Below are 25,431 nucleotides of genomic sequence, written 5' to 3' on the forward strand. Positions count from 1 at the left end.
TGCACTCCCTGTATCACCCAGTGTCCCGAACAGAAACCATGATACCAGCAGTGACTGGTGGAAGAACTGGCTTTAAGCACACTGGAGACACTGGAACTGCTGCCCATCAGCTGACTGCACATTGCAGGTGTTCTGGAAGCATCTACCCCACAGCGTGGGTAAGCACTCCGTACCACTCTGCAGTGCTTCAGGTTGGAGAGTCTGGGGAACTCTGAGCAGAGGCCACAGTCTTATAAGCCTGTTTTCTTCCTGGACCAATGTTGGTGTGATACTCCCATCTCTAAGCATGAGAACATCAGAGTTTGGAAGCACAAGGCAATGCATGCTGGAAAAAAAATCACTCTCTCTGAACAGTGTTATTTATTCATTTCCTTTGTCCAGTTCATTAATGTCTAAGTAGTGGTTGAAATAACAGAAAAGATAAGTCCAAGGTTTTTTTAAGGCCATGTTTCAACATAAATCTGTTTTCTTAACATATCCTCTTTCCTTCCTCTGAGACATTTACTATCTTTTTGTGTTTAGAGCAAGAAGAAGGAATGCAGCACATGTTGTCACTGCCCTTGAACTTCTCTGCAAAGCTGGCACAGCTTCCTCCTGTTTGCTTCACTTCTTGTTGAACCTCTGTATCTGCCTAATGCATCAGTTTGCAGGAGGATCCCATATAAAATGGGAACCTTTCCAGTGAGGCATTCCCTTTCACCTTGCAAAAAGTCTTTGCTGTAAATTTGCTCTAGGTTTACTAACTGCTTTGCACCAAAGCCATAAATTTTAATAACTTCACAGAAGAGGATTTGCCCTCTTCAGATAGGGGCTGACACAGTATGGTACAGTGTGCTTTCTCCTGTATAAGAAAATAAAATAAATTGCAGCAATTAGCATGTCCTGCCACAAACCTTACACATTTCTGTTCACTGTGGGATAGGTTTTAGGTCTGAAGGAATGGAGAATTAGGAATTGCTGAGGAGTGATAGCTCCATAGCACAATAGCAGCAGATTCCAGACATTTAACCACTTAAATGCCTGGCTCAGGATTGCAAAAGCAATATGTTACTTCTTCTGTTACATAATAGCAGATACATGATTTGAGGGAAGTTTGGCTGTGAATTTTGTGGCTGTTTTATGCCAACATTAGCTACTTCTGGAACATCTGGGCCCTTTATAGTGAGGAGCACACAAGGAGGGGTGCGTGAATTGCTTCTTGGTGGAGTGGAATGGTGGCTCCCAGCTCTAAACAGGGGTATAGTTACATCAGAAACATCTCCTTAATTCTTGGCATTTATTGTTGATATCAGAGGGTGAGATGGAGAACTCGCACTACAGTTGTATAAAAACGTCAGAAAGGTAGGAAATTAATGCAACAATGCACTCTTAAGTGCTATTTGTAATTACCTATCTTAGGGAATAATCTGAGATGTCTGATGAAGTTTCAATGCTGAACTCTTTTCTGTGCCACAGTCCTGATGCAGTTTTTATCATATTTATCTTCAGATTGTTCTGTGAGTGAGAAGAGAGATTCTAGTTATGTGACAGCAGCCCTTGGCAACACATGGAGTCACAGCATCAACTCCAGGCTCATACTACAATACCATGACTTGCCAACAAGACAGGTGAGAACTTAACAGCAAAGAGAATTTAAATAAAGCTACACCAGCAGTGCTTGGTCAGATGGGCTGTGTCCTTCATCCTCTCTGGTTATGCTACATGTGTTGACAATTTGGCAGTCGAGAGCCCAATCACTTATTTGGGGTGGGGGTCGGTCAGTGTCCTTTGTTTTTAAGGGATGACCAGCACTCCAGTGCCTCCATGTGTTAGGATGGGCCTTTCTGAGTCACAGCTGATACAGTGTACAAGTTTCTTGAGCCTTTAGTGCATTCTATACTGTGGAGATGAAAGGTAATACTTAAAGTGCTTTCTTGTACAGGAATTTAGGAGAGGAGAAACCTGGTCTTTTCACTGCCATGATTGTTTTTGCTGTCTTGCTGTCCACTCTTTGTGCCAAATTTCAGCTGACTGTTAGGGCACGGAGCACACTGTTTTCTGTGACTGCTGTTTGTGAGTAGAAGGTTGCTGCCTGCACCAGCAGGTTTAACTTTGAGCAGTAAGTATGGTACCAATTTCCCAGAAGTATGCCTGCAAGCAGGAGAATAGTCACCCTTTTCACTAAGAGACTTTATGCTTTTAAGTGACATATAGGAGCATTTTTTACTGCAATCTTAACTTAAAAATTGCACCTCTTAATTTAAAAAACTGAAAACTGGGAGACAAGGCATTTGGGGTATGATTGAGGAGATTACTTGTTTTGATTTTTAAAACATAATGCATGATTTCATCTGTCCCTTGGGATATCTGTGGTTATAATCTTTTTTGGCTTTGTCTGTTCTGTTTTTGCATTGATGTTACTCTTTCCAAAGGCTGTGACCCTCAGTCCTAATGTTATTGATTTCCTGCCAGTTAAAGTAGAGAGCTGTCAGAAAAATTGCTATGTGATATTTGTACTATCTTACTCCTATACCATTACTACCCATGTGTGTTCAGATTGGTGCTCTGGGTTTGCTGTCACAACACAACATTTCTCGCTCTTAAATTGCAGTTGTTAGAGCCAGAGGAGAGGAAGCCATCCAGTTTTATTAGAAAATTATTTATTAGAAGTCAAATTATAATGATAGCACTCCTGTTTCTTCAAGTAGTGGGCACTTCAACTACTTTGGAGCAGTAGTCCCCTGGACTTTGAGGAAGAAAGTTTAGTGTGTCAAATGTAGGTAGAAAAGGCATCTTCTATACTCACTTCTAATGGCTATGCATAGAAATATATTCTTACTAATGCTGGTCTTAGAAATTTTCTTATGTACTCCTTCTTATTCTGGTCTGTAACGAGTTCTCTTTTTCTACAGAAATACTAAGTTCTGAAAAATACAAAGCTGTTCATGAATTTCCTGGATCACTTCGGAGTTACATGAGAGTGGAGTTGGCAGAGGGTAAAGGGCAAAAACTGGGCTTTGTGCTACTTCATGATGCACAAAGTCAGCTAAAACAGATTAAGAACATTCCTCTGGTAGTGGAAAAAGGGAGACAGCTTTCCTAAAGAACATTCAGATATTTCATGTTGTTTTTTCCTGATTCCTTTTTGAGAAGGAATAGATCATAAATGTATGAAAAGTTGTGTTCAAGCCTTTGAAATTTTGGTCTGCTTAGCAGAGTTTTCCTCTCTTCCTAACTGGATTTATGAGGTGAACCACCTTGCTTACAAGTGAAGATATGTGCTCATTCTGTTTTAATTAAGCAAAGGAACTAAAGCTACAAAAAAAAAAAAAAACCAACCCTAAAGTAAATGTATATTATTAAAACCAAAGTAATTTTAAACAGAAGTGTGATATAAATAGTGATGTGCCTGTGAAGTCTATGGCTGAAATGGGATATGTCCATATTGTCCTGTAGGTATTTTCCTGGTGCTGGTATCTGTGTCTTTTTTCCAGATAAATTCTCGTTTCTTAAACTCATAGAAATATTTCAGCTAGACATGCAGTTTCCACTTAGAGGAGGGCATCTGGAGTTACCCTACCTATCACAGCACTGTATTGATCAAATTACTATCATTTTACACACATATGCTCCTTGATAATTGCTTTAGACCCACTTTCAGAAATGAACTGTGAATAAAGGTGCCTCAGGTCTTGAGATGCCATTTCAGTCATCGTAAAGTGGTTCTGCCAGGAGGTATTAGATATCAATGGTTTGAAAGGCAGCACTTTTTAAGGAAGCTTAACAGGAAGATTCAAAAATTACCAAGTCAGTAATCACATTTATAAATTCTCATACTACATTAAAAAAAAAAAAAAACAACCAAATAATAATAATAATATTAATTTTTTTTAAATAAACAAAAAAACCCAAAAAACTTTTGATTACCTTGTAGTCTTGGTTTTAAAGTGAAATTTTGCCCCAGGGAATTACTGAAAGCACACAGTTGGTTCAGAGATTTGGGTGAAAAGTAGTTTCAAAACCAAGTTTTTCCTGCTCTTCCACATTTGCAACCTTACAGAATCAATACTGTATAAGGAATGAGCTGTTTTTCCATAGAATCATAGAAACTTCGTATAGTTGGTGATCTTTCTAATTTGTGGAGGTCTCTCTGCAGGGCCTCTGAGGGAGCCAGCAGCTCCTCACAATTTAGTGCCATTGGCAAACATACTAAGTGATCCTTTGAATCCTGCATCCCAGTCGTTAATGAAGATGTTGAAGAACGCCGGCCAAGGATGAAGCCCTGCAGAACCCCTCTAGTGACAGGTGCCCACTGTGATGTCACTCCATTCACTACAGCTCTGTGTGCCTGACCTGTGAGCCAGTTGCTCACCCAGCACATGATGTGTTTATCCATCTGTAGCCTGGACAATTTGTCCAAAAGGATACTGAAAGCTTCACAGAAGTCTAAGAGGATTGCATCTTCTGGCTTTCCTAGATCTTTGAGGTGGGCTACCCTGTTGTAGAAGGATATCAGGTTCAACAAGCAGGACTTTCCCCCTATGGTGCCGTGCTGGCTGTGATCAACAACTGCATTGTCTTCTAGGTATTTTTCAGTACTTCCCAGAATAATATTTTCCATGATTTTACCAGGCACTGAATTGAGACTGCCAGGCCTGTAGTTTCTGAGGTCCTCTTTCTTGGCTTTCTTGAAAATCAGGATAATGTTTGCCAGCTTCCTGTCAGGTGGGACCTCTCAGGATTTCCAACACTGCTGAAAATCATTGAGAAAGGCTTTGTTAGTGACATCAGCCAGCTCCTCAGATGAGTCCCATCAGACCCCATAGATTTGTAGGGATTCAACTGAAGCAGCAGATCCCACACAATTTCAGGGTCAGCTGAGAATTGATCATTCTTGCAGTCATGGTCCTCTAGATCAGGGCTAGAGGCCACTGTGGCCCATCATCTGTGTTGAAGACGGAAGCAAGGAATGCATTTAAACATCTCTGCCTTGTCCACGTCCTTGTTTGTGAGGTTGACAATCCTCATCTTGTAATGGAATGATGTTATTTCTATGCTGCCTTTTGCCATTAATGTATTTGAAAAAAACCTTTTTATTGTCCGCCACAGTTCTGGTCTGCTTTATCTCCAATTGATCTTTGACCACATAAATTTTCCCCCTACCATGGCCAATAGCATTTCTGTATTCTTCCCATGTCACCTGACCCGGCTTCCACCAGATGTACACGTCCCTTTTCCTTACACAAGGGATGCAATTTGTTTTTTCAAAAGGTAAAATTCATTCTTTAGTCAGTCACTGGATCTCCAGAACATTCTCTTTCTGGATACACTTTCTCTCTTTCTTTCCCTGGAGGAGCTGGAGTGGTGGTGACAGTCTGAAAGACTTTCCCTCATTACATCTGACTTCCAAGGTAGTAGAGCCAGTGTGCCAATCCTTGCTGCAGAATGCCACCTATCAAGAGAAAAACCACTTCTTGAGAAGCACTGGATCAAGGGTGATATCCTTCAAAACACAGAGTGATACTGTGATTGTTCAGGAGGATTCAAGCAAGCTGTTTTCCAGAGCTGTGGTATCTCCTGGACAGCCCACTGGGTTGCTAGATGTTTGTTCTTAGTCATGCAGTATTTGTTACTGGGAAAACTCACATAGTCCCTGTTCCTGAAACCTTGGGGAATGCCAGGGCAGCAGGTGGCAGAGCAAGTATGTAACAAACCTTAGGAAACTGAGCATAGAATTCCTACATGTTTGGGATTTTTTTATATATTAAGTAAAAAAAAATATTTTGTTTATCCAGTAGATATTTTCCAGCCAACCATCCCTTTTTCCACCCCACCCTTCCTATGTCTGGTGAACATTAATAAGACAGCAGCCAGTTCAGCAAAGTAATGAAATTTCTGGGATGTCCTGCCTGCCTGAAAATCAGTTAGGTTTGCTTTATTGCTAGGAGAGGAACAGCTTTTGAACAAACAGATGAACTTTGCTCTTTTGCTTCCTTCTAGAAGCCAGGGTTCTGGTTTTTGTTTCCTCCGTGACAGAAGCAGCACAAATGGGGGAGGGACCAAAAGAGATTTCCAGTCTGCATTTAAATTCATTATGTCACCAAAACCCACAAGCATGAACAACAGCAGGAGTCTTTTAACTACTGAGGTGGGGCTGAGCTGTACAGTTTCAACAGCAGCACAGTGGCAGAAGAACATGTGAGAACATGGGAAAAGTTAATTGTTTCCCACAAATACCTTCATGAAGGGAATTATCTTTATGGATACTAATACTTCGTTCTCCCTAAGTGCTCTTTTAAGTAGTTAACCATGACATGTATTTTCCTGAAATGCGTACATAAACATGCAGAGTCTTTGAGCTTGGGCCAAAACAAACGGGGCTGCACTAGAAACTATCAGACTCCTCAGTTATCCTATGCATATAATTATCCTTCTTTCCTGAACTGGAGCAGCAGGCTTTAAGGTTACTGTTTCTCATGTGTTCTCAGCTGTCTTTGGTAGGGTTAAATACATTGCCATGCTAGAGTCAACATTTTGTTCTTGTCCATTGGAGGTAGGATTGTTAGATTAAATGAGATTAAATGAGACAGTGCCCAGATCTGGTATGGCAACTTCTATGGGCCTGGTTTATTTTATCATTTTCAAGGGATTTGTGAGACTTGTAGTATTGTGTTAATCTCTGTAACATGTTTTGAAATTCTCAGAGGAAAAATGCATATAGAAGTGTTATAAAAAGTCAGTGCTTTCTGTTTTTTTCAAGAAAGAGCATTTGGAATCACAGACTCATACAGGTTGGAACTTTTAAGATCATTGAGATCAACCATTAACCCAGCACTGCCAAGTCCACCACTAAACCATATCCCCAAGTGCCACACTTACATGTCTTTTAAATACCTCCAGGGATGGAAACTCCATCACTTCACTGAGCAGCTTGTTCCAATGCTTGACAACCCTTTCTGTGAAGACATTTTCCTAATACCCAGTCTAAACTTCCCTTGGCACAGCTTGAGGCTATTTCCTCTTGTTCTGTTACATGTTACCTGGGAGAAGAGACCAACTTCTACCCACCTACAACCTCCTTTCAGGGAGCTATAGAGAGCAATGAGGTCTGCTCTGAATCTTCCTTTCTCCAGGCTGAACAAGTCCAGCTCCCTCAGACACTCCTCGTTCAGACTTGTGCTCCAGACCCTTCACCAGCTTTGTTGCCCTTCTCTGGACCTCCTCCAACACCTCAATGTCCTTCTCGTATGGAGGAGCCCAGAACAGGACACAGGATTTGTGGTGTGGCCTCACCAGTGCCGAGTACAGGGGGACAATCACTGCCCTGGTCTTGCTGACCACATTGTTCCTGATACAAGCCAGGATGCCATTGGCCTTCTTGGCCACCTGGACTGCTGGATCAGCTAGTTGTCAACCAGCACCCTCAGCCACTCTTCCCCCAGCCTGTAGCATTGCCTGAGGTTGTTGTGATGCAAGTGCAGAACCCAGCACTTCACCTTACTGAATGCCATAGAACCGGCCCATCAATCTGGCCTGCCCAGATCCCTCTGCAGAGCGTTCCTACCCTCCAGTAGATCAACACTCCTGCCCAACTTGCTGTGGCCTGCAAATTGACTGGTGATGCACTTTATCCTCTTGTCCAGACAATAGATTAAGACATTAAATAGGTCTGGCCCTAATACTGAGCCTTGGGGAGCAGCACTGGTGGATGGTCACCAACTGGCCATAGCACCATGCACCACCACTCTCTTGGCCTGGCCAGCCACACAGTGTTTCACCTAACAACCAGTACACCCATCTGCACCAAGGGAAGCCAATTTCTCCATGAGAATGCTGTGGGAAACAGTGTCAAAAACCCTAGTAAAGTCTAGGTAGTGACATCCACAGGTGTTCCTTCATCCACTGTGTGGGTTAGTTTGTTGTAGAAGGAGATAAGGATGGTTAAGGAGGGCCTGCCTTTCACAGACCCATGCTGTGTGAGCCAGGTCCCCTGGCTGTCCTGCATGTGTTGTGTGATGGTGCTCAGGATAGTCTGCTCCATGAGCTTCCCCAGCACCAAGGTCAGGGTGACAGGCCTGTAGTTCCTCCTCTGGCCCTTGTAGACGGTGCCACGTTTGCCAGGTTCTGTCACCTGGGACCTCCCCGGGCTGCAGGTAACTGATGGGCAGTGGCTCAGTGAGCTCTTCTGACAGCTCCCTCAGGACCCTTGGGTGGATCCCACCTGGCCCTGCAGACCTGTGTGTGTCTAGGTGGCAAAGCAGGTCACTGGGCATTTCGCCTTGGCTTATGGGGGCTTCATTCTGCTCCCCATCCATGTCTTCCAGATCAGGGGGCTGAATATCTGGAGAACAACTGGTTTTAGGATTGAGAAATGGGCTGAAGCTTTCGAGCTGTGCTACGTGAGCTGTTGGGCAGGAGTTTTCCTGCTAAAATGGTAAAGTGTGCAGGTAAAGTGTTTCAAATGCATAAGTGTGTGGTGAATCATTCTCAATAAAACAGAATAAAACCCCCTTATCTTGTTCAGACTAATGCCAGACATAACTTCTGTTGTGTCCTTGGTTACAGACCAGCTGTTTCATCTTGCTCTGCTTACTATCATATGAATTAGCCCTGAATAAGCACTTCAGAATTGCTATGGTGAAGTAACTGTGGTACTTGCTGGGTGGGGGAAGGGCTGGAAGAGAGCAAAGGGGAGTGAAGATTGTTTTACATTTATGAGATTTGCAATTATTTACCTTACATTTTTTATCATATTAGTAAAGCAGTTCTTTCAAAATGTTCAGATATTTTGCTATAACTTCACCAGGAGATAGCTACATAAAGTGTGTATCTGTTCTAAACCATCTTCTTATATAATATGCTTATCATATGGAAAGTCAATTCTGTAAAAACACAAGGAGATATTTTTATAATTCTTTTTAGAATAAAAGTGATGGTGTGGAGTCAAGGAAAAAAATAATAGGAAATTTTACAGGAAAATAGATTTTTTTTCAGGTGAGATTAATTTTTTACAGTTCTCCATTATGTTTCTTTCAAAAAATAGCTGTGAAAAGACTGCAGAAGCACATATTCAAATTCTGCAAATCCTTCCATGTAAATAAATGTTTTTTTCCTAGGATGCACAGTTTACTGAAGAGACTTTTGCCTCGCCTCAACTATCAATTGAATATTTTTAATCAGGACTCAATATTGTTATGGCTTTAAATTTCCATGCAAGTTTACAAACCACATCCTTAAAACTACATAAATAAGCTTATGGGTTTTTTCCTGATTTAAGTGCTGACAACTGATAACCCTTATGACAGAAGTATTTTGCTTATCCATAGATCACATACAAGCATAAGCAGCAATATAATCTTGAATAGCATGGGAACAGTATGAAACTGGACACAAGGCACAACTGTAGCATAAACAGATGGTTATCAACAGAGCATGATACTGACTTAATCCAGCAAAGTGCCAAATGAAAGGATGCCAGAAAAATAGTGACGGTTCATTAACAAGTGTTTGGAGCTCAGACATCACCAGGTGACTTACTTGGCTGACCTGAGTATTTGTTCATGTCTGTCTTTGCAGCAAGCCTCCTTCTTAAGGAACTTTTGGGGAGTGGTCATAAAATATACAGAGCCCTGTCTACATTAAATGGGTCTGGATTCTGGATATATGGCCCTTTCCTGTTAACTTTTATAGAGAAATGTTTCCATCATTCTTTAACAAGAATTCATTTACTTAGGTGTTTATAGAACACTAATCAATTTGTTGTCTAGGAATCTTAATAAAAATGAAAAGGCTCTGGGTGAAATAGAAAAGACCAGAAGAAACCTTGAAATACTTCATCTTGTTCTCATCTCTGTTATTTCTTTAATAATTACTGCAAGTTTTCTTAATGAGGATTATTTTACTGTCAGACAAAATGTGGGAGCAGCTGTACAAGCTTCAAGCTCACTCACCTGTAGTTCAAAGCATCCTAGACAGAGAAGCAGGGACATCTTTGAGGCAGAGAGGCAAACTCAGTCATTAAGTTAAACTGAGGTTTTCCTGCAGAGGCTGGTGGCAGAGGTGAGTTCTTTCTGGTAGGTGTCTTTGACTGACAGACCAGCCCACTCTCAGAGGAGCCTGCTCCTTAGCTGCTGCTAACTTACACAGTTACAAGTTAACCATCTCCTATTATGTTATATTTTCAAATGACTATGGAAAAGCATTTTGCAGACTTATCTCTGCAGTGCCCTTGCCAGGTGCTCATAACTGAGGAAAGTGAATCATAACTGACTGAGCTTTTGCAGCTGGGAGCAGAGCTGGAATCTCTGCACTACCATTGAGTGCCAATAAGTTTGATCTTGCTTAACATTTATTGCCCTTGTTTCAGGCACTTACAAGTCTTTGTATCTCTTGGTACTATATAGTGAAGATACTCCTGCTCCAACTTGCTCAGTAGATTAACTCACTGAGTTCAGTCTTGAATCTCTCTCCTCAGCACGCCATAAACTTTTCTTCATAAGCAAAGGTTAATGAAACTGGGACTGTGACTGGAGCTTTATGACAGAACTTTTTCTGTAATTCCTTGTTTCCAGTTTCTGTTGATACCAGAGGTGATTTTTCTAAGCCTAAGCTCTATAAGTCACCATGCATTCCTGTCTCTCTCCTTTGCAGACATCAAAACTGGTCTAAACTGCAAGTACCCAATGAGGACATTAGCTAGCACTTAAATGTTTAGATTACTAAAATGCTTATCAGGCCTCTTATCTTCAGTAGTGGTTAATGCAGCATTTCTAGTATTATCAATACCTTTTTTCCCCCTCTTTCAAACACATCACAGAAAATAAAATTGATACCTTGATGAGACCTACTTAGTCACAGAGATGCTGTTGTTTTAATTTTTACATATTTTCTCAGTTCTGTAACTGAGGAAATGGCCTTTTGCCATGGTAATGGTAATTGTGCACCTTTGTGTTGCTCAGAAATGTTCAGAAATTTGGGCTATACCTTCTGTTCTTTATTGGGAGCCACTTAAAGGTCAGGATGGGAGGAGTGAGATTGCTGTAACAAAATCTGTTTTGAATACAAAAGAGAACTTCTGTCTATGATGCTATTATCCAACACCCTTTACAAACATTGAACTTACAGTTAAGTAAAACAGCATAAAAATGGGAGAGAGAAAGAACCAGAGGGGACTTCTAGGCTTCTGTCTGAATTATATGAAGAATGTTTTGTTTGTAATCTTAAGTATCTTTGCACAGAGGGAATGAATGCAAATTCCCATCCTGTTTGTACAGAATCACTTTCCTAATTTTGATTTGACTTCTGTGTGAGTTTTTCCCTCAAAACACAGAGGAATTAACCTAGGGCACATTCTCTCATCAATAACTGAAATATCATCACTCCTAAAGAGTGACAATGACCATAGTTGTTTATCCTTTGAATGATGTGGCAAATCCTCTTGCCTCCTGTCTTCTACCAGATTCTCCTTTTTCCTTTTTTTAATTTCTTTTTTTCTTTTTTATTTTTTAATTTGGAAACAGAGAGAAGCAATACCTAATTCAACTTTAAGTGTTAATAATTCAGAAAAGTTCTGCTGAGTCTATCTTGGAATATAACATAATTAAAGACATTCTTAATAGTGAAAAATATCAGAAAATCATTGAGTTAACTGGACAATCTCAAGTAATGAAAATATAGTGGAATATAAGATTCCTAATAGAAATAATTTGCAAAATAATATTGGGCATTACAGAAGAGTTTCAGTTTTACTTAAGAACAGACAAGTTCAAAGTGAAGCTAATATACTGGAGTGATTTAGTTTATCACAGAAAGACTAATTCAACACTGTAATGTAACCATGAAAAGGATGTAGGCTGTCCTAGAATATATCAGGCAAGGTGGTCTCAAATGAAAAGTGTTTGTATCCTTGTGGAAAGGCACTGGGGACATCTCTGGAATACTGTATATGATCTGGAAATGTTTGTTCAAGCTTCTTTCTGCTTTCCTCTCTACTTTCTTCCCAGCCAAGGTCTGTGCTAGATAGAATATATTTGTTGACATAGTAACAAGTTTGAGCTGTCACTGGTTAAAAAACTAGAACTTAGGTAAAGCTTTAAAACCAGATAAACTTTGACATATTGGCTTCAGTGGGCAAAATGAATGGCATCTTGTGTGAAAGGGTAGGGATCAGACATAATTTCATCTTCAGGCATTACAACTTTTATGATTCTCTAAACATATTAAGGGAGAATCATGTCAGGAGTTTGTATGTCCAGGATATTGTACTCTGAACTTGAATTTTTGCTTGTTTTATGAATCTAAAGTCATTGAACTGTTCTAGATTGAGAATACAGGAGAATGACAGCCAGTGAAAATCTGCTGCAGAGAGAACAATGTAGGGCTCAGTTTTGTCAGTATATCTACCCTGGGTAGGTTCAATCTAGAGGAGTTTGCTCTATGTAGACTTTTAAATCTTCGATCTCTGTAATTCCTGTGCCTTTAGCTGTGATGTAAAAACAGGCTGAAAAAGAACAAAACCTTCTTAACTGCTTAGGAACTGAATGCAGGCTACTGACCCACTTTAAGGAATAAAATCATTTTGACATACCACTGCTTGAGATTGACTGCACTTTAAAACACAGGGGGTTTTGATTATCTTCAGACTTAATGAGAGCTGCCTGGCCAACTTTATCATATCTACCCATCATAATGCATCAAGAAGGTAATAAAATAGATAATTTTCAAAATATTACCTTCCCTTGGACTGATTGTTGTAACTGTTGGAAAAATACCATGGGACTTTGGGACTCAATCAGGAATGGAAAGGATGTGTGCAGGAGGTGGTAGTATATTCTACCCATATGGTGGAAACACTGGAAGATAACTTGGGACTTATAAATAGCTACCTGAGCCATCCTGCTTCCAATTCTCACAGGCACTTTGTTTAGGGAGAGATATGTCCTTTGGCTGCATATTAACAGAAAGCCCATAAATTCCTCAATCAATGTTGAAGTTCAGTGTTTCTGACAGACTGTGATTGATGGGTAGCTTCAACTTTTCCAACACTGGTAAGAAGTACTATAAAGTACAGCTCAGTTAATAAATTACTTCTTCCTTGAGTATTCATACTGGAGCAATGAGGTCATTTATCAACAAATCCCCCTGTCTCATCAAAGAGAGTGATAAACTGAGGTTGCAGTGTGGTGTGTGAGTCACTACTGAAGTTCTCCACTAGAAAGAGCTCATTAGATTTATCTTGGGTTTGCAAGGCCCTTTCACATTTATGTAACAGTGATGGTTCATGGTCTCTCTTATCAGTCATTTCCTACCAGTGAGTCTGGAATCTCTGGTAGAAGTTCTTACACTAATTCTGAGTGAACAATCAGTCTAATTTTTTTTCTACCATTTGATTTAATTTGTCTGTGCAGATATCTTCTGCAGTTCAGGCTGTTTACATACTGCACTGTATTGAAGTGGAAGTTAGGGACTTCAGGACACTTGAACTGGCCTTGTGCAGAGCTGACAGTGGTTGAGAAGGTTTGGTTTGGAGCCTGAGCCAGTAAAACCTTATCATGTCTGATCCAGCACTGACATTTATTTCAGCACATTGGTGGGTCTGGTCCAAGTGATATGTTTGTTCTTCAGTGTACGTCACTGAACTTGTTTCTTTTAGCATCAGTCTTTATTTATCTATCTAACAGTAATATAAAACTCTGTACCCACAGTCATCTCAAGCTACAGATAAAAAATCACCTAATCCTCTGTTAAATTGTGTTAGTATTTACAACTGGATGTGATACATTTCATATCAAAAAAAAGAGGAAACTACTTTTTTCTCCTTTTCTCCTACATTTTTGTCTTGCTTCTCACTTGTGGTCTTATAGTGGTCATCTCATTTGCAATAACTGAGCAAGCTGAAAAGAGAAATGTGTAAATAAGCACAAAAAAAATCAAAGAGTTTCTTAATAATCTTACTAAGAGAATACCACATATACTTAATTGGTATTAAATATATAAAAGAAAGGTAAACAACTTACCGTAAGACATGTACTAAAGGTTGCCATATAGGTGCCACTGCAGGAAAGAAAAGGTTGAGGGTTTTTTTCCCCTACAGTTTTGCATTTTCTTAGTAATGGCTGCATTTCTGTCCTTTCAACATAACTAAACTTTTTTAAAGTTCATGTAGTTAGGATCCCTAAAGTCTGAACTTCTTAAGCATAATCCTCATACAAGAGAATATCTAAGAGCTATAAATGCTGCTCCCAGTAATTTTGTGAAAAGAATGATCATTGCACATGATGGTTGCTTCTGTTCCTTCTCCAAACATAAAAAGATTATTAACCTACTGATCATTGTTTGTGGCATGTTGTCATCAAAAATTTCAGACCAGGTGGGCTATAAAGCAATATTTGAGGTCTTAAAGGGCTGACTAGTCTTTAGTGCATCTGTGCCATGCACTGGAACAAGAATGTTTGCCTTCAGCTGATGGGGCTTCTAGGATATCTACTGCCCTGTAGAAATGTAAATGAAGCCTTCTGGAACAGTTCATGTTTGTTAGAGAAATGTTTTTCTAGAATTTTGTTATTCAGCAGCTGTACATTCAGCAATACAGATAATGTTTATAAGGCAAATGGTTTCTAATTCATTAGTAAATTCTCTCACAATAATGTTCTTGCTAGAGAAAATCTGACTCCCGTAGAAAGCTTGAAATTAAGTTTTTAATTAACTCTGTCACTTTTCTTTTTAATATCAGTAGAGTGTGTTAGTACTCCAAAAGCACACATATTGCATCTATATATATTAGCTCTCAGGTCTGTTAACATTATTTTTTTCCTTGTCATTGTTGTGTGATGACCAATAGACTCTAAAATACACACTGCTGAGGCTTTGCATAAGATCATATTGCTGTGTTTCACTTGTGAAATTAGCAGTGTTATGTTAGCTTGTCTCCAGGGACTTTGCTTTTAGGAATGGAACAAAGTGAACACACAAAAAGTGTAGGAAAGGGGTTTTGTTTGTTTCATGTCAAAGGCATTTTGCAACCACTAGTGCGGTTAAAAAATATTTATGCTATGATCTAGGACTTTAACTTGGTTGAATCCCAAGCTTTTTGGCCCAGGTCTGGGACTTTATGATTAGGCCTTTACCTCAAGGAAGGACACTTGAGTCACTTGACGCTTTACTGATGTTCAAAACCTGTGAGTGGAGAATAGGAAGACCCCACTTCTGATGCTGTTTTATAATGGATTATTTTTCTTTCCATTTATAAGTAATAATGTTGGTGTTTTTCATCATTTAGAAAACCAAAAGGAAGTTAAAGAAGGAATGAATATTGTTTAAATAAAGATTGGAGACATATTAGAAACAGGCATTGAAGTTGAATTTACAGCAGATACTTTTTTATCTGTGGAAGATAACTGTGTTGCTAAAATTATTATAGACATTCAAACAATAGTGAAAATGATAAATCATGATGGAAATGCAGGTGGTAATTGCATACTTAATGAACATTCCTCATGTTGTGCTGCTGAGTTAGACTGAGCTGATTTGCTCTGTGCAGTGGCATGGGCAGAGGAGCCAGTGGCATCTCTGTCTGAACATGCAGTTCCTGGCTTCTGAGCTGTGCTCCCCACTGCTCCCATTGCTTCCAGCCATGTCTGGCAGGCTGGGTGGAAGCAGCCAGAAGAGCTGCTCTGATGCTATTGTACTGGTACTCCCTTAGGAGTCCTCCACTATTTGGGACACAGGATCTCTGGGATAAAGCAGTGTTCCAGTATGGGTTGTAAATAAGTATTGTATCCTTCAGCTTTTTTCTTATTTGCAGAACTGGAGTGAAATGGAACAGTATGAAAGGTTCTGAAAAGCTATGTAAACTATTTTCTGTTCTTCTCAGTAGTGGTATACTATGAATCTCATGAGTGACCACAAGTTACCACGTAAGAGAATTCCCATAGGAGTCTGTGTTTATGTTGCCCAACTACTTTATCCAGCCACAGCACCATCCTCAGATCCCTTTTCTTGGCACTGTTTTATTATGGTAAGCAGGACACTCTTGCTGGCTGGCTGCTTTCCTGCTTAGTAAAAGCTACAAGCATTTTCTTCTGAATTAGCCTTCACATTGGACAATTATCAGGGCTTTGAGCCTCTAAAGTATTATTGCATAGGCTATTATCATGGCCAAGTTCTTGTGAAGTTTTCTGGCCTATAGAGGAGTCTCCACTGGAAAAATTAGGACACTTGGAAACAGAAAAGTTGACAAAATCCATTTTACAAACTAGGGAACAGGGCATGTAGCAGGGAGAAAATGCTTCTGGGGAAAGGAATTTTGTAGGATCTGGTGTTTCATGAGCTGAAGGGAGCTGACTACCCTGCATACCCTCCCTGTATTTCACCCAGGAGAAGTTTCACCAGATGTCTGACTTCAGCAAAGTAAACTGGAGGCAGCCTGGTTTTCTCCAGTTCCCTGGCTATGCTGCTGCAGTTCAGACACCATTTGAATACACATGTGGGATTTCATTTTCTTTTCCAATTAAAACTTGCTGTTTGCCTGGGTAATGCAGTTCCCTGCCACTGAAGTTATTGTTAAGTTCTGTACATCAGGCAAGAAAAGACTCTCTGAGTATAAGGGCTCAGGAATGTGCTGGCAGTCTGGGAAAGAATAGGTAAGGAAAAGCAGCATTTTGTTAGATTTGGCCTGTTGCATTCAGAGCACATCAGGACAGTTCACCTTGGATAGTTTTGGTTTTGTTGTCTATGTTTATCTTTGATACTCATTTGAGGTTTTGATTATTTTCTTCCACTGAAGTTATGTTTACTCTGTCCAAGGATACTCAGAGCTCCTCATTATAGTGCCTGATGCTAAAACCATGCCTTAATGGCACAACATATTTCATGCTGACCTCTCTCACTAGAAATCCAGTGTTTGGCACACCACAAAAGCTGAAACAATTTGCAGACTGGTCATGTGTTGCTAGTAACTGCCTGGACAGGCTCAGCCAAAACACATGCCTTTGTTCTGGTTTTATGAGAGGGGGAGGAATGCACCCCACTGAAAAGAGATAGCAGAACTGTTGCTTATTGATCCTTCTGGATTGCTGTCTTTGGGTACAGGAAAGTAGGGTACCTCTGGAGCTGTGCCTACCTGGCAGAAAATTAATACTGTAAAGTTTTTACAGATGTCTTATGTCCAGGTACTGTTTTCACATAGTTGCTCAAAAAGCAGTGGCAAAGTTAGTAAGAATACTCATGAATCCTGATTCCCAGTTCCTGACATTATATTGCTTTTTATAAGGAACACCTGAAGCCAGCCACATGTAGCAGGCTTGAGATTTGCAGTGTCCTATTTCCTGACTTGTCCTCTCTGTTTCTCCTCTATTCTTAAAAGATTCTTGGTTTTTATTTCTATCTCCTTCTTTTGTTTGTTTTCCTTCCATTTCTTTCCTTTGCAAGTATTGAATGTCTCCTGTGGGAGTAAGCCCAGCCACATGTGCATGCAATGATGGTTTATTTTTATTGGAGTCATTGCCTGTGACTGTTATTCATTACTATAGGAAGAACTGCGCTAACAAACTGCTCTGAGAGCTTTTTTTTTTCTGTTGTAAAAAGTCCTGTTTTGTCCACAGCCATTGAGAGTGTCTAGTGCCATCATTAAGACATTGAGGGTTTGGAGCTCAGACACTAGTACTACCTCCTGAATGTCCTGTTGTGTCTGGTGTCTAAAAGCAGAATCTCAGCATCTCAGCTTCTTTGCATGGTGTCTCTTTACATCAGCTTTTCAACCATCTGTCTACCTCTTGCCACCTAAGCAACTCAATTGACCTCTGCTTGGGGAAGAATTTGTGGTTGCACAAAGTGCAAGCATGGTCACTGGCTACTATTGGGTGCTCTTAGAATAACAAAGTTTATGGCCAGAACATCATCAAGCCAGGTCTGCCTGAGATTCTGCTGATTCAGAAAAGACAAGTAAAAAGTACCACAAAATGCATCTGTCTCACTTGGGCTTCTAGTCTTCACACTGGACAAGTAATCCTCACTTTTGTTTGAAATTATCACATATTTGTTGTTAACATGGGCAAGACCATGATGTCCCAGAATTTCTGGTACTTTAAGATGAATATCTAGCATAAATAATAAAATTATTGGTAGTTGAGTTAGGAACACATGCTTAACATAAATGTAAGCTAGAACTAAGTATATAAGCAGCCTAAATAGTTTCACATAAGAAATACAGAGGTATAGAATTAATTTTTATTCATTAACCTCTTCTGAGAGTGGAGCACAGAGAAGAAGTTGAAGTGGTCTGCCTAAGCTTACACAAAAGATAATATAATCATATCCTAGAAGTTATTGCTAGGATGAAACCAAAAGACAAGAAGTGATTTATCTGAAATTTGGCTATTTTTACATAGCTTCATGATTTCTAGAGATTGTTTTAAATACTTCAAAAGCTCTGCTACGCACTAGCACTGACTCTTATAAATGAAGGTAATCTGTTGGAATTTGGCTGAGAAAGTTTGATCTCTTTGATAGTAATTTACATTTGTTAATGTGTCATGCTGATATTTCAGGATAGAGATATTTTTGAATTCTTTCTCACATGCTGAATCCATTGCATGTTTTCCCTTGAGCTTTTGAAGACTTTATCTTCATTAATTTTCTTATTCAAATCAGCATCCACAGTTGCTGTTTTCCCTGTAAAAATGTCATAAGTGCATCTACATTTCTCCCTCCCTCATTTTTTCTCAAGACGATAAACAGGGAATTCTTGGCTTTGCACTCTTAGCAATGTTTTTAACATATGAAATCTGTATGTATCACACTAAAAGAAAATAAACAGATGTGCTGCTGAATTTTGAGGGAATGAGATGACAGCAGGATGGTCAGTTGCCTTTTGAGTTCATTCACTCTGCTGTTTTTTCCAGATGTGTGCTAATGGCCATTTTTAGGATGTACACAAATTCTGCTTGGCTACTTTTCTGCACTAATTGCTTTGGGTTTATGGAATGGCTCTCATAAACCATCTCTAGCTGCCATTGTTGCTTTTCCATAAAGTACTAGAAAGGAAACTTATTCCTAAACAGTTTCCTCTAGGTGAGATTTTCTTGTGGGGAAAGAGGAGATACAATCCATTTAAAGTGCTCTATAAAGAATTTTATTGAGTTTTGGCCCTTTACCCTGGCCTTGATGACAACTTTTTCAGACAGCTGGACTTCAGAGAACCACATCTCTCAAGTGCTCTATATGGCACAAATTAAATTATGGTTTCCTAAGAAATATTTTTAATCCAAATGAAGATTGGTGGGCTTTTTTGGGTTGTTTCTTGGAGGTTTATTTTTGGTGGTGTTTTGGGTTTGTTTGCTTTGGTTTTTTTGGGGGGGAGGTGGGGGTTGGTTTGTGGGGGTTTTTTTGCATCTATAGAAGCAGTAGGGATTCCACATCTACTCCCAGTACTGGGGCATGTTTGTAGCCCCGCTTCTCACAGTTCCCTCTCTAGTGCTCAGGACATCTTAAGCATGCCCTGTTTCAATCCACCCTTCTTTTCTTTTCCTTTCCTTTCCTTTCCTTTCCTTTCCTTTCCTTTCCTTTCCTTTCCTTTCCTTTCCTTTCCTTTCCTTTCCTTTCCTTTCCTTTCCTTTCCTTTCCTTTCCTTTCCTTTCCTTTCCTTTCCTTTCCTTTCCTTTCCTTTCCTTTCCTTTCCTTTCCTTTCCTTTCCTTTCCTTTCCTTTCCTTTCCTTTCCTTTCCTTTCCTTTCCTTTCCTTTCCTTTCCTTTCCTTTCCTTTCCTTTCCTTTCCTTTCCTTTCCTTTCCTTTCCTTTCCTTTCCTTTCCTTTCCTTTCCTTTCCTTTCCTTTCCTTTCCTTTCCTTTCCTTTCCTTTCCTTTCCTTTCCTTTCCTTTCCTTTCCTTTCCTTTCCTTTCCTTTCCTTTCCTTTCCTTTCCTTTCCTTTCCTTTCCTTTCCTTTCCTTTCCTTTCCTTTCCTTTCCTTTCCTTTCCTTTCCTTTCCTTTCCTTTCCTTTCCTTCCTCTCCCCTCCCTTCTCCTTTTTTTTTTTTTTTTTTTTTTTTTTTTTTTTTTTTTTTTTAACGGGGAAAATACATGTGTGGGCTCTAGATGTTTGGGAAGACTGAAGAATGACAGCATATATCTCTTTTTCCTCAGCCTGTCTGGCTTACCTCCTTACTCCCGATAATTGCACAGCACACCTAGCCTGTAGCCTTTCTTTCTGAGAAGTGTTTGAGTGCAGACAGTACAGCTGGAGTGGCTGAGCTTTTTTCTGCTTGAAAGGGGAAAATCTGTGCATAGAGAGCCTTTGCTTGCAGTGAGATTTGGAGGAAGATGCAAAACAAGGAATAATTGTTTTTGTAAGAAAACATCCTGATAAAGTCAAACTCTACAGTGATTTGCTTATGAAGGCAATAGGATTTAATGATTTTATTCAGATTTTGGTACTGATATTGGCTATAAAATCTTTAGGACTGTATTTAATTTATGAGCTTCAATTTACCCAAGTGCATAATGGGGTTATTTTTTTCCCACCCTTCTAAGGTCTTTTTAAAATCTATAGATTAAGCACCATATAAGTGCAAAATGTTGTTATCTGAAGAACCATTTGCCATCAGAGATCAGTTTATTGTTTATAGGAATATCTCATGAGTTTAGTAAATGATTGCAGGAGACCTAAACACTTTTTTTCCACCATAACACTGGAAAGGCATTAGGGTCACTCTGTTTCTGCAACAAGAGTAAGTTATCTCCCAAGTCAAATCAGAACCCATGGTGGGAGAAAGAGCTCCAAGGTCCAATGAGCATTGGTGTTTGGTAAGGCTTGGCAGGAAACACAAACATTTTTTTCTCTTATGTTATAAAAAGCCATCCCATTGCCCTGAAGAGTGCTTCATAAAGAGGGAGTGTTGGAACAACTCTGTGAAGCCTAAATTGGTGCCCTTTAGGGAACTCTTGCTTCTCTGCTTGGGTACCTTTCTGGTGGGCTGAAGGCAGTGTGAGCTGTGGGACTGGGAACTGGGTTGCAACTCCTGCTCAAAAGTAAATGATCTGCAGAATAAGGACTTCTGCTTTCATTTCTAGAATATATCAAATTCCGGCATGCTGGGCCTAAGAAGTAGCAGAAAGGAGGGCAGAAAAAACAGTTATGAAGTCTACTGGGATATCTGATGCAAAATCAACTTTGTTGTTTTCCTTCCTGGCTTTTTCCTGGGCTCTGTTGCAGCTGAAAAAACAACTCTTCTGGTCTACAATAAGAGGGGAAATTCTGGCGTGCAGATTGTCCACCCAGTCAATTTGGCACAATTATGGGAAAGATTTGTTTCGCTTAGCACTGATTTTATTAGTACATGAGTCTAATCAAGCCTTGAGAGAGAATATTTTTGCTGTTGAGTGACCCTGTCAATGGTGTAGGCTTCCTTCTCAATTCTCATGCTCTTTCAAGGGAACATGGTGTTACTGAAATGCACCAACTATTAGCAAAGCTTGTTCAGTGCAATAGGACAGCAACAAGAATTAGCAAAATGTTGCAGCAAGCCAGCATTGTTTTAGCAAGAGCCACAAGAGTAATGAGAGCCAGACTCCTTTCACATGTCTCTGGTATTCAGTCAGTAGACCTGAATTCTAAATTATTTATTGACTGTAAATGTGGATTTGCTTTTCATTCAGTCCCTAGTGCATGTTATATGCACAGACAAGAATAATAAGAGTCAAGGAGAAAAGGTAGTGTAAGAAAAAGCTTGACATAGAATAAAATAAAAAGAGAAGAATCTGTTCATTGATAAGAAACTGACATACTTTAAGGGAAGGTTCAAATAGTTTTATTTATGTTCCTTAGTCATGGCTAAAAATCAATTTCTTGTAATAGCTTCCATAAAAAAATAGGAACACAAGTGGTTCTTTTCAGTATAAATGGAAATTATGTATTAAATGTTAATACAGATGATTTTTTCAAATATTTCATTGAAATATCTTAGTCCATTAGTTTTGTTAAAATCATTCACTTTCCAATATAAAATAATAATTTTTCAGTCATGTGAGAGCTGATAGCTTAGTCAAAATCATCTTGTTATTTCACTGTTTGGTAGTTTGTCATCCTGGCATTTTGATAAGTAATTTGATATAAGGTTCTGCCCTCTTCATCATCTTTACTTTTTTATTTTTGGCAGAACATTGGCTTGATTTCTGGTTGTCAGAAGCCTTCTGAAAGTTCATGCAATACCTTTTCCAATTCATCGCTTTCCTTGCTATTGACAGGAGGTGTTGTCCCAATAATTACTATTTTCTGCTGGGCTTCTGCAATCAATTCTGTGATTCATCTCTTCCTTAAAGCTTATAAACAATAAAATGTATTATTAAAAATGTTTTCCCTAACTAAAACAAATGTTAATGTACAATATTTCTGCTGTCATCATCAATTCTTTCTCAGCTGCTCTGCTTGTCTTACATTTATCTTCCTTTATCTAATCTAATGGCATCTATCCAATTTCTATTCACTTTTCATCAAGGTGATATATTTCCTCTTACACAGTACCTTTGTGTTCTTAGCATGCTTTATGACAGAAATTATTTTTCAGTCATTTAACATTTATTCTACATTGTTGTCAAATAATAAATATTTATTACAAAACTCTTGACAGAGAAATGTGATGCTAGAAAGAAAAGAAAGGAAACTAAGATTTGACCATTTTATAGAGGTTGGACTTGGCAAAACTTGAAATTGCTTTCTAGGGACAGCAGCATTATAACTGCAGATGGATTTTACACTCCGTTCCAGAAGCTCATGGGTAGATCATGGAGAGCATTTTGGAAGTATCATAGGATAAATTAGAAAGGCTCAGTACTGTTTCATCATTTTTTTATGTCTGTTTTCTATTAATTTTACTATTTTGAAATATTTTTTGTAATCAAAATGCCTGTTAATTTCTTTAGCCTATTATTTACCATTACTGTTTACTCATCTCAAAATGTGTACTACTTTTGGTTCAACTTTAACTTGCACTGAAGTGTTAATAGAAAAAAAAAAATGGTGGGGCCTGGATTAATTTTTGATTCCATGATTAAATTAGTACTTATCACTAAAGGTGGGTATTTCACTTATCTGGCTAGGAAACAGTGCAATAAATTCCTTTACATCAAGAATGATAGTAGAGTTCTATTTTCCTTTCTTTTCCTGAAGTGAAAAAGGAACTGAGGAAATCTTCTATGTTGGACTGAAAATTTTGGTTCATGATCTCAAGTTTTATAAAGTAAGATTATGAAAAGAGATCTGTGTTTCAGCTTGTTATTAAATAATTCTGAATTCAGATCCAGGTTCACATAACACATCTCTCTGTACACTCCCCAGTTTTCAGCCAGGAGTGATTTGAAATAGAAACAAGACATATACTTGAATATATGTGAGTTTTATAAATTCCTAGTCTGCCTGTGCTACCTATTTCTGAATTATTCTGGAAGATCCCATTTATTCTCCACATCCTCAGGTGGCTGTTAGGAATCTCATGGATGCTCACCAGAAGATATAGATGAGAAGACTTTAAATGACAAATTTTGTATTTGAAAACCAGTAACTTTTTCTTGGTTTATTCATCACAAAGATCCTTAGTTGCATGTCAGCCATCAAAGGACATTGTTAGTATGCATTGTTCCAACTCTGTCAGTTCTATCAGCATAAAAGGTTGGTTGGCAGGGCTTTGTTGCTGTCAGGAAGCCCATAGGACTTGAAGAGACTTAACAGGTCATGAAGTGCTCCCGAGGCACTGCTTCATATCCCTTTCATAAATATTTTCATCTGAATCCTAAAAACAAAGATTAACTTTTTAGCTTTGCCTGTTTTGAGTTGAAGGCTCTTTCACAGTCTCATTTTACTGATAGTTATGAACTTTAAAATTTCCAGCCAAAATGTCTTCATTGCTGCAAATCTGTTCTTCTGCAGTGTTGTCAGTTTGAGAAGTTCTTCTCTTTCTTCCTGCTTCATTCTCTCATTTCCTCTCTCCCCATTCACTTACACACAAAGACACTGTCAGCCTTCATTTTTGCCAGATTCACTGAGCTGATGTTTTTCTAGTGCCATCTCAGATGACCACTACAGTCTCCTCACCAGCATACAGCCCCTCTCTTGCAGTTTGGGTTCATAAGTGACCTGTACAGTACATGGTCTCACAGATGAAACCTTGCTGGTGTCTTGTGCAGAAACACCCAGGTGTCCCTGGTTTTACCAGGTGTATGTGGTGGTGCACCGTACAACTGGGTCTGTCACTGTCTTGACTACCTCACCTTGTGGGTCAATCTAGGTGAGATACTAATATCTCAGGTGCACCCAGGAAGTGTCTTCTTTCCAATAACTGTTTCTCCTTTTGTCTTACAGCTTCTGTGCTTATCCTTATTTTCTTCATAACTAGTAACCATTTAGCATTGTTGAAGGTTTTCAGAGATCTGAAGAGATGAGTTCAAATTTATATCAGACTTCTAAAAAAAATATCAAAGAAGGATGTCATGTATGTCTGGCATGACATCCATGTTTTCTTTTACCCCATTTTCCAAGACTTTAGTTCATAGAATAATAGAATATATTGAGTTGGGAGGAACTCCTAAGGATCACAGAGTCCAGCTCCTGGCCCTGCACAGGACAGCCCGAGGATCACACCCTGTGCCTGATTTTGCTTGAAAAACAAATGTAAATACATATTTACTTATTTTTTAATGTTATGTTAAATACTGTAGTTTGATGTTATAAAAAGAATTCTCTGTACTCTATCTGGTTGTGAAATGGGCAGTTGTACTTTAGAGGTTCTTTTCTCAGTGGGCAAACATTCAAAATAAAGCAATATCTTTGAATATTCTGAGCTGTTTCCATTCCACTGAAGAGGAAGCTAATTTGGCATCTCAGATGCCTTTCAAAGGGGCCTGTGATGTGCTGCTGAAAGGAAGTGTTTTATTATAGTTTTTCATTGCTATGCATAGCTGTGCACATACTGTAACTGAATAAAAATGCAGTAATAGAATGTACATAGAGTTATTTGAATGTCTATCCATGTGCATGCATGCGTAATGCACATGCACGTATAGGTTCGTATTTACGTGCATAGTAGTGCATGGAATGTCAAAATTTGACCTTAGATGTCAGAATTGTAATTGTTTCACTTCAGGCCTTTCCAATTGAACAGCCAGCTGTTGTGGGAAACTACCTGAGTGTTTGCACCGTTTTTCCACTCCATCCTCTCTCTTATATTTTTGGAGCTGAGGGAGTGTGTGAAGCACCTGGAGGCAACTCCTCTTCACTCTGCTTTCTTCCTGGCAGTCTTCCTCCTGCTGTCTCTGTGGTAACCAGAGACAGGACCTGAGGAAATGGCCTGAAGTTTTGTCAGGGGAGGTTTAGGTTAGCTATTGGAATAATGCTCTTCGTGCAGAGGGTGTTTGGGCACTGGAACAGGCTCCCCAGGGCTGTGGTCAAAGCATCAAGCTCCTTCAAGAAG

General features: G+C 39.3%; 1 protein-coding gene across 1 annotated transcript in view; it reads left to right on the top strand.

The window, feature by feature from the left end:
* The window catches only part of RAD51B (RAD51 paralog B), a 350,424-nt gene that overhangs the window by 198,881 nt on the left and 126,112 nt on the right, over window positions 1–25,431 (top strand). The window contains exon 8 of the mRNA XM_021537030.2: window positions 1,489–1,607. Coding sequence (XP_021392705.2) covers window positions 1,489–1,607 — 119 coding nt within the window. The remainder of the gene's footprint in view (window positions 1–1,488; window positions 1,608–25,431) is intronic.

The sequence above is a fragment of the Lonchura striata genome, chromosome 6 (assembly GCF_046129695.1).
Source record: "Lonchura striata isolate bLonStr1 chromosome 6, bLonStr1.mat, whole genome shotgun sequence".
NCBI lineage: Eukaryota > Metazoa > Chordata > Aves > Passeriformes > Estrildidae > Lonchura > Lonchura striata.